This window comes from Octopus bimaculoides, chromosome 23 (assembly GCF_046866305.1).
Source record: "Octopus bimaculoides isolate indiv1 chromosome 23, ASM4686630v1, whole genome shotgun sequence".
NCBI classification, from domain to species: domain Eukaryota; kingdom Metazoa; phylum Mollusca; class Cephalopoda; order Octopoda; family Octopodidae; genus Octopus; species Octopus bimaculoides.
In genome coordinates this window covers 35,066,829-35,081,828 of record NC_142950.1, presented here as the reverse complement: position 1 = coordinate 35,081,828, position 15,000 = coordinate 35,066,829, and the positions used below count along the sequence as shown (strand labels likewise).

The window sequence follows — 15,000 nt, the reverse complement described above, 5'->3', positions numbered from 1 at the left end:
AAGATTTGAACTTACAACACATGTGGTCAGTAATTCAGTCTCTTATATACAGATCCATTGTGTTTAATTAGCAAAGTCATATGTCCTTGGTTGGCTTATAGAATTACCTGTATGAAATTATTAATATTCATTATTATTTAATGATGTTTTTTTTTTAAATTATTTTCTTGTCCACTAAATCAGGATCAATTCTGTATCGAATGGTCAGCTGCGAGGTGACACTTACACCAGTGGTTGCTTGGGCCAAACAGGTAAGATGGTTAGACTTTCTTATTTCAGTGTTTGATCTAACATTTCTGTTTTTAATGATTTTCTTCCAAACAAGGCTTGAGGCCACTGTAGTATAAAGGAATACAAAGAAGGGAAAGAAAGGAGCCCTATAAATTCAAAAGACACTGATTGACAGAAAGCTTAAAGGACTCATCATCATCATTTAATGTCCGTTGTTCATGTTGGCATAGGTTGGACGGTTCGACCAGGGTTGGTGGTAAACTGGGGAGATGCACCAAACTCCAGTCTGATTTGACATGGTTTTCTATGGCTGGATGCCCTTCCTAATGCCAACCACTCCAAACCAGAAGGGGAACAAGAGAATGGTGGTGAGTTCTAGAAAACAGCAGTTCAATTAATCCTTTAGCATTCAGATTATTCTGTCAAATGTAATCCTTAATCTTTTCACATTGTTTTGGGATTAATCAAGCATCATCTCACACATTCAAGATGTCAGTGGTGTGTTTGTATATTTTGAGAATGACATTGTAGAGTAGGTGTGAGAGGTTGGATATGATTCATATGAACATAAAACAGAATATTTGAGCCGGATATGGTCAGTTTAAATGCTAAAGGGTTCAACTGAGTATGTTAGAGCTTGAGATTAGATAACTAACATTCCCCAATTTCTGCCGTATTGCTTTTTTTTCTTTTCCAGACAGAGACCTAATGTATGTCTTATTTCTCTTTTTGTTCCAAAGGTGCTCGCATCTGGATTTTGTTTGGTTTCTTGTTTGCATTTGGTTCACTGATTGCAGCTGCTTGGATTCTGTTTGGCTTTTACGTTGCTACAAGTAAGGAGACACAAACTCTTTCTCTCTCTCCACATTTGATATGTGCTCTACCCCTAATGTAGACCCCTATGGGTCTATGTATTTAGACTATGTGAAATGCTCGACTAACAAGTATTATCAAATTATGACTATATTAAATGGATCACTATTCGTATTCTACTACCACCACCATTATTACTACTACTGCTGCTACTGCTATGAACATCACTACTGCTGCAGTTATTGTCTTTGTTCTCCTGTTGGTGGAATGTATGAAATCATAGAATAGAGATATTGAAGGTACATAATTCTACTTTCTCCAGTTTCATAGACTGGAGATAGAAAGAAAATAAGTTTCCCCTCCTACTTAACAGTTAAGTTTGAAACTGGAAGGAACAGACGACATTTTGTATCACATGACTAAGTAGGAAAAAAAAAAAAAAACCAAGACATTCACCTTATCAAAAATAAAACGACAAACTCTACGTTGAACCCCATGCACTGGATTTTTGACCGTCTTGTGAAGATATTTTCCTTAAGGACTTAGGAATCAGCCTCATCAGACAAATGACCCCCCCCGGCTTACAACTGGTTGACCCCAGCAGATATATGTCCCGCTGATCAGATCGATTAGAGCACTCATTGTCGTGAACGATGGCGTGCCGGTCAGTCTCCTCGTAGACGCTTCTCTATTTCAATTCTTTGTTCATTCATTAGAAACTAAGTCAGGAATTGTTTTGACTAATTTTTAATATTTTTTTTTACTCCTTTGCAGACCAAGATGATGACTGGCCAGGAACTGCCATATTCTTACAGAATGCCTTTATTTTCTTCAGGTAAATTCTTCCTCTCTCTCTCTTTGTATATATATTTTCATCTTAATATATATATTTATGTATATATAGACATATAAACTAGACATAAGTTTCATAAACTACAAAACAGAAGAATCCACCCCATCACACTTGAAACGTTATCTCGATTTGAATGTACGTGAAGGTATTTTGAATGGCCAAACTTATCTCTGCAAAGGTGCTAAGCACTGATGCTGATCATAGTTGAATCAATAAGCGTAGGATTGAGGTAAATGCAGTAAAAATGGGGGGGGGGGGTCTGTGGGGTTTAAGGAAATTACAATCTTAATTTTATTGTATTTCTTTTTTTGTCTTTGCAGTAGTATGGTGTTCAAATTTGGCCGCACAGAAGACTTGTGGGGTTAAAGAAGAGACAGAGGCATCCGGATGCCCATTCTTTCCTCCCTCGACAGTCTTTCAATATGGAAGCGTTTAAAAAAAAAAATATCTATCTGGTGACAAAATCTTTATTTATATTTCTTTACAATAATGTCTGCCACAAAAAAAAAAGAAGAAAAAACAGCCTTTCTAATTAATTATATACGTAATTCCTCATCTTCTTAATTGCTTTGTTTGTTAACCTCCCCTCCACTCCATCCCCACCTTGCAAACTGGCTCTGTCTGCTACAAGAGCTATTAACAGTTCTGTTATTCTCTTCCCTTACAAACATCACCTTCGTCACCTTAATCTCATTCATGTTTTTCTATGCTTATAATGATTAATACACAACTGTTTAATAATAATAATAATAATTGCTATCTAAAACATTTGTCACCCCCAAACAAAACAAAAGAAAAAAAAATAATCAAAAATTGTATTTATTATAATAAATGCCTTGTGGTGTTATATCTCTTTACATTCTGAATTTAAATCCCACCGAAGAAGACTACCATTCATCCTTCTGAGGTCTATAAGAGTAATTAGCCATTAAATACTAGGCTGGATTATAGTTGACTAATTAGTTAATGAGATGGACATAGCATAGATAATAGAGCAGAGGATTAGCTTAATTGCAGTATTAAATTTCATGTCACACATTTCCGAGTTCAAATCAAACAGGAAACAGTCAACTTCAACAGGGTTGACTCCACTGGATTGTGACAAATAAAGAGATTTATTAACCCCTTTAGCCCTCAGATTATTCTGCGAAATGTAATACTTATTCCTTCGCATTGTTTTGAATTGACAGCACATTCTCTTCTAGCTTTGAAATTTCAGTGATGTGATTGTTTCTCTTTAGAATGACATTATATGGTAGGTGTGAGAGGCTGGATCTGGCCAGTTTGAACATAAAACTGGAAGAATATTTTGGCTGGTTTAAATGCTAAAGGGTTAATTAATTGGCCAAGAACAAAGAGAGTTGTCAGCAGTTATTAGAACACCAGACTAAATGCCTCTTTTTTTTGTTAGTGTCACCTCTGCTTCCTGTCCTAATTCTAAATACATCCAGGATAGTGAAATGATAGAAATACAAAAACCTATAATCTGTTTGTAATGCCATTCCAATAATTAACTTGTGAGACATAGCAGCTAAATCTCCCTCAAATCACACCCTAGTAACTTTTTAAAAAAGGGACACATTGAATAATGTAGATATATACAATTCTAATTAGGGAGCCCCCTGTCCCTTAATTCACCCAGAATATTCTCAATATTTGCAATGGTCTTTTCTGCTAGTTGGTGGGGCACATTGAGAAGTTCCTGTCTATTTTTATACAAGGACGTAAAAGCAGTGAAATTATTACACCTGGGATGACACAATCTGGTTATAGACTCAGCTCACCAAATTATTCCATTATATATGTATGTATATATATATATCTTTTGGCTGACAAAGTGTTTGCCTTAGTTGATGGCAACAACCATGGTGAGCTTTTCAAAGGTTGTGTTGTATTGGTGGTGGTATGAGCTGAGTCTGTGACTTAGGTTTCAGTTATTCCTGGTGTTATCTTACAAAGCCAACCATTAACATCATATCTTCTCATTTTTTTCAAAGAAACAAAAAAGAAAAATCCAACTCTGGCCTAATTTTGTCTAAAATCAGAATCCAACCTATTGACCTGTGGTCAAATTTGTTTTGGACAAAACATACCCCTGGCCTCTCCCTTTCCCATCACTGCATCAATATAAATGATACACCTTGCAAGCAGTCTCCATTAAACACAAATATTTACCTCAGTTTTTTTTTTTTTTTTTCCATCTTTTCATTGTAAATAAATAAAGTGAAAGAGTATGCATACTTTTGTTTATTTTTATATATAACAGTTTTGTTATGTATAAAATCTCTCGCCATGTCACGGTTCACCTATCGTGGTTTACTACTTAAGCTTATGTTGCTTCCTCCATGGTGTTGTTTTGCATTTATAATTTTTAAAAAATATACAATACAGTAGTTTTTACTTCGTGGATTTTCAACCATTGCAGGGGTTTTGGAACATAACACCTGTAATAGTTGAGGGATTACTGTATATATATATCTATTTTGTTGAGGAATAATTCAGGAGCATTTTTTTTTTAAAATTTAAAAATGCATGCACACACACACATATATATACATGTATATGACGGACTTCTTTCAATTTCTGTCTACCAAATCCACTAACAAGGTTTTGGTCGGCCCGAGGCTATAGGAGAAGACACTTGCCCAAGATGCCACGCAGTGGGAATGAACCCGGAACCATGTGGTTGGTAAGCAAGCTACTTACCACACAGCCACTCCTGCACCTACATATACACAAAAAAAAAACATGAAGTCTTTTAGAAAAGAATGAAAATAAAACTTTTACTTGAAATAAATACTAAATCCATCGTTGTGTCAAAGTGACACCTGCTGCTTGATGGTGTTGGACAGGGGCGTATGAGAGTGTGCAAGGCTGTGTCTGTCAGCGTCAGTGGTAGAATTAATACATGTGTCACCGTCTTCATTCTTCTCTTGCTCTGTTCCATTACATTGGCCATTGACCATATTAGACGTGGATCTTTCACAGCAAGAACCCGAAGTCTGACAGCAGCCATTGTCTGCTGCTGTTTCTACTTTTAAAGCTGACAATTTTTCCTCCATCTGCAATTTAAACACGAAAACAAAGATTCATTTAAAAAAGAAACTCCAGGAAACAACTTGTTAAAAATATGTCAAGAAAAAGAAGACTCTTGGATTTGCTTTAATCTTTTAGCAGCAAACCTACAGAAGACAACCTTTTTTGTGTGACACACAAAAGAATGATGATGATCAGAATCATTTTTCTATGCTGGCATGGGTCGAACAGCTTGATATAAGTGTTGGCAAGCCGGAGAGCAACACTATGCTCCGGTTGTCTGTTTTGGAATGGTTTTTATGGTTGGATTCCCTTCCTAGCACCAACCACTTTACATAGTGTATTGAGTGCTTTTAATGTGGCACCAGTGCAGGTGCTTTTAACAATGTTAATGATGTTATTGAAAATTTTGTAAAACAAAATATCTTAAAAGTTAAAGAAAAGTCATTTATGGATCTTTATAATTTTTTTTTATGCTGAAACGACTTTGGCAGAATTTGAACTCAGATCAGAAATTTTGCTAAACATTTTGCCCGGTGTGCTAACGAGTCTGCCAGCTCCCTGCCACCTTAATAATAATAATAATAATAATAAGTTACATGCAAATGTAAGAGATCTGAAACAAAGTGAACGAATGAAGTTAACACTCACCTTTCGTCGTTCTTTGTGTGTTTTACCAATTCCAAGCCTGACAAAAACAAAACAAAAAAAACACATCATGTATTGAAAGAACAGGAGAAACAAAAGAAAAGTAAACCCAGTCAACCTACTGTTAACTTCTGCTTCCATTTCAGCCTAATTTATCAACAGAGAATCGAGCCATCTTTCTTTCTGGGAAAGTTACAGTTGTGATGTTCATTGACCATATTCGGATGGTGCTTTTTACGAACCAGTAATATAAACTAGATCGTAGATACGTAATTAGAAAGGAGGCCAGTAGTTTTGCTCCAGCTGAATGGATGGTCTCCGGTGTGTATTAAGGAAGGCTGGCATTGTCAAGTCAATCATGCTAGCAAGGACCAGACGAGTCCGGTGGCTGGATGTCCTTCCTGTCACCAACCCCTGTTTTCAAGAAAGCTAATACTCCACCCCCTCCTGGCTGGACATGTTTTCCTAGAATATTGGGGAAATGAATAACACTTGTTTATAACAAATGTCACTTTACCTTGGGACTCCTTTGTTCAGACCTTCAAGGAGGACACAGGCTTTGCATACGGGTTGGCTGGACATGAAATGACATCGGCTGCATGTTCCTGCAAAAACAGAGGTTCACAGGTTGTTGTTGCAAAAGGAGTTTTATAGGATGGGGTGGTGACGAATAAAAATTAAATTACAGCAAAATGATGTGAGGAAAGGATAGGTTTACTCACTTTGGACTGGAAGTTTTATCTGTTTCTTTATAGCAAGACTTTCTCCAGAATGGATGATATCTGAATTAAAGATAACACTCTATAACTATATTTATTACACGAGATGTAAGAAGATAAATATATCCTTATCATTTTAATGTCCACTTTTCCATGCTCTCATGGGTCAGAGGGAATTTGTTGAAGTGGATTTTCTACAGCTGGATGCTCTTCCTGTCACTAACCTTCACCTGTTTCCAAGTAAGGTAATATTTCCCCATGGCCAGACATGTCTTCACGAAGGACACCACTTGCACAACAGAGACATTCATTTACAATCATCATATAAAGCCAAATCAAGGAGACAGTAACACACACAACAGGCTTCTTTTAGTTTCTGTCAACCAAATCCACTTGCAAAGCTTTGTTTTGTCAACCCTGGGCTAACTTAACACCCTTATATAATATATACTTTATCAAATAAAAACGAGATGACCACGGCTGGCACACCTTGGATCATATTGCCAGTCTACTGGATCAGGACTGACCTAGGACCAATTAACAACATTAATAAAATCTTACTCACCAATAATTGAGCTGGGTCGAATGATTTCAAGGTCCTTGATATATGCACGAGCAAAACCCCTGAATTAAAAAAAAAAAAAAGAAAATAAAAGCAAAATGAATTAATTCAATATTTATTTATAAACAGTCGAGGGATCATGGGTTCAAATCTCAGACCGGGTGATGTGTGTGTGTTTATGAGCAAAACACCTAAACTCCATGTGGCTTCGGCAGAAGGTAATGGTGAACTTCTGCTGACTCTTTCACCACAACTTTCTCACTCTTTCCTCCTGTATCTTGCAGCTCACCTGAGACAGACTACTGGCATCCCGTCCAGGTGAGGAACCTATATGTCAATGAAACCGGGAAACCGGCCCTTATGAGCCAGGCATGGCTCGGGAGGGAACAAACACACTACACCAGACGCAACTCAACCCAAATAACTGAAAGTCCATACAAGCAGAGTGGACAACAGGTGGAATATTGGTTTTACACTTTAGCACAAGGCCACTAACTTCAAGGGAGAGCGATAGTCCAGTACTCAACTGGTACTTATTTTATTGATCTCGAAAGGATGAAAGCAAAGTCAACCTTGATGGAGTTTGAACTCAGAATATAAAAATTAGCAGCATTTTGCCCAGAGTGCTAACGATTCTGCCAGCTCGTTGTCTCGAGAAATATTGAGTTAAAGAACCGTTTGCGTTAATGACTTACCTGTATGCATTGGGAGAGTATATACACTCAGTGGAGAAGTAATCCAGTTTCTTAAAGTAAGCATACCTGAACGGAACAAAGGTAGACAATTATTAGTTATTTCATTATTTTTGTAATCAAATCAGTTATTTACTAATTAAGTCAATGAATTAATCATATTATAACCTCAGTCTTCAGATGTATAACAGCCTTAGTCTTAGGATGTATAATAGGTTTTATTTAATAACTTTGTCTTAAGATGTCCAGTCTTAATAGCTCTGTTATGTAATGACAATATTTAAAAAATGTTCTGTAATGGCTTACATGACAATCTCCTTTTCATAGGTGTATTTCAGAGGTTTACAACGTGGTAGCATTCCTTCAGAAGCCTTAAAAAAAAAAAAAAAAAAAAAAAGGAGAAGAAGAGAAGAATATAGCAGTGGTTTAACCTTTGTAAGACCATTAGGACATCCTGCTGGCTACTTTGGCATTAGGAACTCAGAATCCAAACAGAATGAAACAAGAAGTCATGCCATTCCTGAGCTTAAACAGGATAACATTAATTATTAAAGAGTGAAGTAATGGCAGTAAACTCACCGTGGTGATTGCTGTACAGCGAGAAAGTCGAGATATGTCTCCTCGTAAAACTACAATAGAAATATACAACATTATCTGCATAACCAACAAAACATTATAAGCAGTTAAAAAGGATGAACTTTATAAGAAGCGATTTATGAGGTCAGGAGTTTCTTTTGAATTTTCTTTGGTAGTTTCACTAGCGTCAGGGTTACATAAAAAGCACCCAGTACACTTTGTAAAGTGGTTGGCATTAGGAAGGGCATCCAGCTGTAGAAACCCTGCCAAAGCATACAGTGGAGCTGGTCATAGTCCGCTTCTGGCTCCTGCTGAACAATCCAACCCATGCCTTGTATGGAAATACATGGCAAAAGGGACATTAAATCATCAATTAATATCCGTTTTCCATGCTGGCATGGGTTGGACAGTTCGACAGAAGCTGACCAGCTGAAGGGCTGTTCAAGCCCCAGGTTCGTTTTGGCATGGTTTCCTGATGCCAACCACTCTACAGAGTGTACTGGGTGCTTTTACGCAACACTGGCAAGGGTGCTTTTTAACATGGTACCAGCACCTATGAGCCCACAAAATTAGGGATGCTCAGCTGGGGAGGGCTGCAGGGGATGAGCTTGTATGCAAGGGCAACCACGCTTTTACTTAGCTTGATGAGTCTTTTCAAGTACAGCATATATATTTGTGTGTGTGTGTGTGTTTATCCATTTTCCTTCCCTGCTACAAGGGCCAGACAATGGTTTATTTGAGGCAGGATTCTATGCTTATGTTGCTCAGTCCAGCTTTTCAAGTAAAACATTCCTTTCATTTCACTTGTGCAGAAATGAGTTGTCAAAATGCAACCATGGAATATAACCACCATCACCATTTCCCTAAGCCAGTGACAAGCAGTCGTGCAATGTCAACAGCCATGCACATTCACAAGTGCATACGTCATGTACACCAATTATGTTTTCACCAACATAAACACACAAAACAAGCTCGCTTAATTCACCCACAAAGCACGAGTCAGCTTGGGGCCATAGCAGAAGACACACTTGCATTTAACAAGACTAAATCCCAAGCTAAATATCCATGCCTCTATCTTATATGTATGTGTGTGTGTGTGTGTGTGTACGTGTATAAAGAGAAAGAAAGAGAGAGGAGGATGGAGAGAGAGAGAGAGAGAGGTAGTTAGGTGCAACATGAATAGACTTACCATTCATAATAACAGTCTCTGCAATGTCATCAGCGTTGTGACCTTTGGAAAAGAAATCAGAGCTGAATTTATGGTAAATATTTAGATAGAATGACTCAGTGGTATAAGGAGGGAGAATGAAGAATAGGGGACTTTCATCTCATTTGTAATCTGCTCACACAGATACATATACACACACGTGCGTAATACACAAGCAAACAAGCATCAATGAATGATTAAAAGAGAGAAAAAAAAAACTCTTCTGCTGTCAATACACAAACTATGTACTGACACTGTTTATATAAACAATCTTTAGTAGTTGCTTTATAAAATAATATTATATATATATATCTAAGGAATTTATGTCTAATGGCATAATGTAATAGGTATTTATAATAAGTTCTTGGTTTGGTCCACCATTAAAACATTTGCTTGAACTCCAATTTAAGCAAAGGTGGAGCTGAAGCTGTCAAACAAAGTTGGCATATATGTACATACAAGGGGGTGCTGAAAAGTTCCTGGCTTTAAGGGTGTAGCAAAAGGCCTGGTAGGAGGCCCAGCCTTTTGAGGTCTTTTACAGGGATTAGAAAAACTGAATGGCCGTTCCAATATGTGTGTGGATCTGAGAGGGGAATATGTTGAATAAAATCATAATTAATTGATCCTCCTGTATTTTCTTTTGCCCAAAACCTGGGACTTTTCAGCACCCACCTCATAACCACAATACATGGCCAGAAACATCATAGGAATCTGGGGTCATTTCAAGATAAACCCCATTTATTAACTTGTAATTCTTTTATCAACCTCACAATAATGGAAAACAAAAACGACCCTGGTGGAGTCTGAACTCATATTTAAAAGGACACATCTCTCACCTATTGAGTGCATTGCAATATTTAGGGCTCACCTGTCACAATTTTATCCACCTTCAACATCATGGCCCCACGATCGAGAGCTTGTCGACGAAAAACTCCACAAAAAGTACCTGTGAAAAGAAACCAACACCATTAACAGCAGCAGCAGCAACAACAACAACACCGACGTCTCCAATCTGATCTGGCAAGGTTTCTACAGCTGGATGCCCTTCCTAACGCCAACCACTCTGAGAGTGTAGTGGGTGCTTTTTACATGCCACCGGCATAAGGGCCAGTCAGGCGGCACTGGCATCAACCATGCTCAAATGGTGCTTTTTACATGCCACCAGCACAGGAGCCAGTCAGGCGACACTGGCATCAACCATGCTCGAATGGTGCTTTTTACATCAAATGTAATGTTTATATATTCATATTATTTTGAATTAATCATGCATTATGCTGTAACTTCAAGATTTCAATGATAATTGTTTATCTTTACCATCGTAGGATAGGTGTGAGGGGCTGGATCTGGCCAGTTTGAATATAAAATAGGTTGAATATTTTGGCTGGAAACTGTCAGTTTAAATGCTGAAAGGTTGAACAGAAGAAATGTTTCCAAAAAAGATAAACTCACAATTATTTTTGTTTCCTGCTGTCTTCACAATGGCATCCATTGTCCACCCGTAAAGTTCCTGTTTGTTTTGGAGAAAAAAAACAGGAAATACAAAACGATTAAAGGATCAGATAGGTTGGTCGGTGAATTTTAAGTTGTGATGTTCATACCTTTCCCAATGACATCAACAACATAACTGAAATCAAACTGATGGAGACGCAGACGTGACGTGAATGGACAATAACAGTTGGGTGTTGTTGTTTTAGCCGCTGGTCAGTCCTGACCCATCAGATTTAGAATCAAAACAATTCCAGCCATGACTATCCTGTCTATTTTTCAGACATAGTGGGTTGGATGGCATGACCAGCGCTGGTAAGCTGGGATAGGGTGGGGGACTGTGCCAGACTCCAGTCTGATTTGCCATGGTTTCTACAGCTGTATGCCCTTCCTAATGCCAACCACTTCATAGAGTGGCTGGGTGCTTTTATGTGGCACCGCATGGGCATTTTTATGTGTCGTGGCACAGGTGCTTTTGCATGACGCCACATGGGTGCTCTTATGTGGCACCACTACAAGTGCTTTACACGACCAGCAGGATTTGTCTGCTGTGGGGTAAGGGTCTTCTTGAATACAGCCAAGCACCAGGTACCTCGGCCCTTTGTCCTCTCACCTGAAATCCCATCAGGCAGTCTTAAATAATGTATGACACAAGATGGCATGGCTATAGCAGCAGTTCCTTCTCTCAGAGACATGTTCAATCACAATTAGCTGAGTTTAAACAACAAGCCTTTACAAGGTTCCTCATCTTGCTACAAATAGTGTCAATAATATTTGCATTTAACTGTCTTATGAAAAGAAGCACACGGTGAACAATGTAGTCCTGGGTATACAAAAAAAAAAAAAAAGACAAAATGGTCAGAGCTAGACTTTCTGGAACTAACCAGCAACAACAAGACACAATCATCATATTCACAAATTCTTTGATATTCAATACATGAAGGGAAGCGGCCTGGTGGTTAGGGTGTTGCACTTGCAATCATAAGAACAGTTCCAATTCCCAGATAAGCAGTTCATTGAGTTCTTGAGCAAAACTCTTCATTTCACATTGCTCTAGTTCACTCAGCTGTAAATGAGTGAACCCTGCAATGGACTGGCTTCCTATCCAGGGGGAATGGATAAGAACAACAGAGAGTCTGGTTGGTACATTGATATTCAATACAGAAAATTCCCTGAGCATCAAAGATAAAAACAACAGAGAGAGGGGGGGGAGAGCTTACCTCATATGAAACAATTTTCAAAGGTAGATCATACTGTTGTTGGTTCCGCTTCACTGTCTACAAGGAATAAAAAATAAAATTTTGATTTAATCAAGAATCAATGAAGAGAATTCAGTTTTAAAATGAGTTCAATCCCACTGCATGGCACCTTCGTTAAGTATCTTCTACAACCCCAGGCTGATTAAAGCTTTGTCAATGGATTTGGTAGGCACAACTTGAAAGAGCAGCCTACCATGCATGTGTACACGAGTCTGTGTGTGTATAGATATGTATATGTGTTTGTGTCTTCTTGACTTGGCATTGCAGGTTAGTTGTAAGTGATTGTCACGAGTTATACAAGCTTTGTCATTTATTTCCGATATTCTGCAAGGTGGAAGGAACCTGAGGAAGAGGAAGACCCAGGAAGACAAGGGACAAGGTGGTGAAGTATGATTTTTGGATGTCTATAAAAATAGAAATGAATAAATTAAATTAGAAACTTACCTCTAACGAGTCATCTCGGTAACCTGTGATTCCTTCATCAACAGAAAGTAGAATTAAATTAAGACCATAATTATATCTGGAGTTGAGTACCTTCAAGACATGTGCTAGAACTGTTGAGTCTGTAACGAAGATGAGAAACCATCAGGGGTTATTGGTTAATTCTACATACGATAGTGAAAAAAAGAGTTTATATAAAAATTATACGAAAGGTTATTGTGTCTGGGGAGAGACATACTGCTTTAATATCTAACACACTCACCAGTTTAATTTCCACTCTTTTTTTTATGTCTTCCAAAAATTTTTGTTATTCTTGCAACCTTGTCAATGGAAAACTTTTGGGAGACACACACACACACACAAAAAGAGTGGAAATCAAACCGGTGAGTGTGTTAGATATAAAGGCAGTATGACTCTCCCCAGACACAACAAAATTTGTTTCAACACAAAAATTCACATAAAGAATCTTGCAAACCAGATACAAAAAAGAAATATATGAAAGGTGTAATACAGAATGGGTGTTTAGTCCTTCATATTTATTTTTATATCACGTGAAGTTCTAATGTGTCCTTTATTTGAATATGGTGGAATTTGAGGAATATCTGGCTGTTATTTCTAGCAGGTCGACGCAATACTTTACGAGGAATACTTTATTTTACCAATTCCAGAAGAATGAAAAGAAGTTGACGTCGGTTGATTTAAATAGCGACCGTAAAGGGAAATAACTTGTTACAGCTCGACATTGCGTCTGACACATGAACGATTCCACTCTGGGGTAGATGGGTACCAAAACAGTTGGAGGGTTGGGGTAGAAAGAAAGGAATGATGAAGCAAGCAAACAAAAAGGATCAAATGTGGTTTTCAACAGGCAAAAACAACAATAGCAAGAACAAGAACTGAGAACAATAAAATAAATAAAAGTCTTTACCTTTACCACCTGAAGCCCCTATAGCAATGGTTTCTCCCTCTGTAAACAGTTTGGCTGATACAATTGTTTGATGAATCTCCTCTTCAAACACATAGAAGAAGCATTCTTTGCAAAGACAGCAGCCCTAAAGAACAGAACCATGATGAGAATAAGGAATTTTAAAATTAATGCCATGTTTGTGAAACTGGTGTTGGAAGGAATCAGCTGTACTATTCTTTAGTATTGAAACTGGCTCTATCCGGCCAAAATATTCTGTTTCATCTTCGAACTGGCCAGATCTGGCCTCTCACATTTACTCTACAATATTATTCTAAAAATAAACAATAACATCATTGAAATCTCAAAGCTGCAAGGTAATGCACGATTAATTCAAAGTCATATGAATAAAGTGTTACATTTGGCAGACAGGTGCCGAGGACACTTCTTGGAGACAACGGGTAACAATGTACTCCTGCCCATCTCTATAGGTTCAAATACTGCACATATGAATTTTGTCTCCTTCTGGGGTTGATAGAGCGTCTGTCTTCTCATGTGATCGATTCATCTTGCTCTTTGTCCCTTTTTGGTTTGTGTTTTGAGGGAAAGGCTCCACCAGGTTTTAAAATACTACACACACACACAGATATATATAAATATATATATATATATATATATATATATATATATGCATATATATATATATGCATATATATATATATGCATATATATATATATGCATATATATATATATGCATATATATATATATGTATATATATATATATATGCATATATATATATATGTATATATATATATATGTATATATATATATATATATGTATATATATATATGTATATATATATATATGTATATATATATATATGCATATATATATATGCATATATATATATATATATATATGACCTTTGGAAATGGGCTGTGCGTGAGAAGACCCGGCAAGCCAAGTAAGATCGTTGCCAGTGCCCCTGGACTGGTTCTTGTGCGGGTGGCACATGAGATGCACCATTTTGAGCGTGGTCGTTGCCAGTACCGCCTGACTGGCTCCTGTAGGATTTTCGAGCGAGATCGTTGCCAGTGCCCCTGGACTGGCTTGTGCGGGTGGCACATAAAAGACACCATTTCGAGCGTGGCCGTTTTCGTGCGGGTGACACGTAAAAGCACCCACTACACTCTCTGAGTGGTTGGCGTTAGGAAGGGCATCCAGCTGTAGAAACTCTGCCAAATCAGACTGGAGCCTGGTGTTGCCATCCGGTTTCACCAGTCCTCAGTCAAATCGTCCAACCCATGCTAGCATGGAAAGCGGACGTTAAACGATGATGATGATGATGATGATATATATATATATATGCATATATATATATATATATATGCATATATATATATATATATGCATATATATATATATATATATATATATATATATGCATATATATATATATATATATATGCATATATATATATATATATATATATATATGCATATATATATATATATATATATATATATATGCATATATATATATATATATATATATATATATATATATATA

The 15,000-nt window shown here is 37.3% G+C and overlaps 2 protein-coding genes across 2 annotated transcripts in view; one reads left to right on the top strand and one right to left on the bottom strand.

Moving 5' to 3' along the window:
* LOC106871207 (transmembrane protein 50A) overlaps positions 1-4,131 on the top strand; it is a 7,776-nt gene extending 3,645 nt beyond the window's left edge. The window contains exons 3-6 of the mRNA XM_014917555.3: positions 184-251; positions 972-1,064; positions 1,819-1,879; positions 2,218-4,131. Coding sequence (XP_014773041.1) covers positions 184-251; positions 972-1,064; positions 1,819-1,879; positions 2,218-2,263 — 268 coding nt within the window. The 3' untranslated portion in view covers positions 2,264-4,131. The remainder of the gene's footprint in view (positions 1-183; positions 252-971; positions 1,065-1,818; positions 1,880-2,217) is intronic.
* Positions 4,127-15,000, bottom strand: part of LOC106871199 (cytoplasmic tRNA 2-thiolation protein 1) — a 12,044-nt gene continuing 1,170 nt past the window's right edge. Inside the window, exons 2-15 of the mRNA XM_052975924.2 lie at positions 13,451-13,574; positions 12,526-12,644; positions 12,043-12,099; positions 10,787-10,844; positions 10,206-10,283; positions 9,320-9,361; positions 8,134-8,183; positions 7,861-7,925; positions 7,558-7,623; positions 6,866-6,924; positions 6,304-6,363; positions 6,099-6,186; positions 5,585-5,621; positions 4,127-4,959 (exon numbers count right to left, since the gene is read on the bottom strand). Of these exons, the coding sequence (XP_052831884.1) occupies positions 4,714-4,959; positions 5,585-5,621; positions 6,099-6,186; positions 6,304-6,363; positions 6,866-6,924; positions 7,558-7,623; positions 7,861-7,925; positions 8,134-8,183; positions 9,320-9,361; positions 10,206-10,283; positions 10,787-10,844; positions 12,043-12,099; positions 12,526-12,644; positions 13,451-13,574 (1,149 nt within the window). The 3' untranslated portion in view covers positions 4,127-4,713. The remainder of the gene's footprint in view (positions 4,960-5,584; positions 5,622-6,098; positions 6,187-6,303; positions 6,364-6,865; positions 6,925-7,557; positions 7,624-7,860; positions 7,926-8,133; positions 8,184-9,319; positions 9,362-10,205; positions 10,284-10,786; positions 10,845-12,042; positions 12,100-12,525; positions 12,645-13,450; positions 13,575-15,000) is intronic.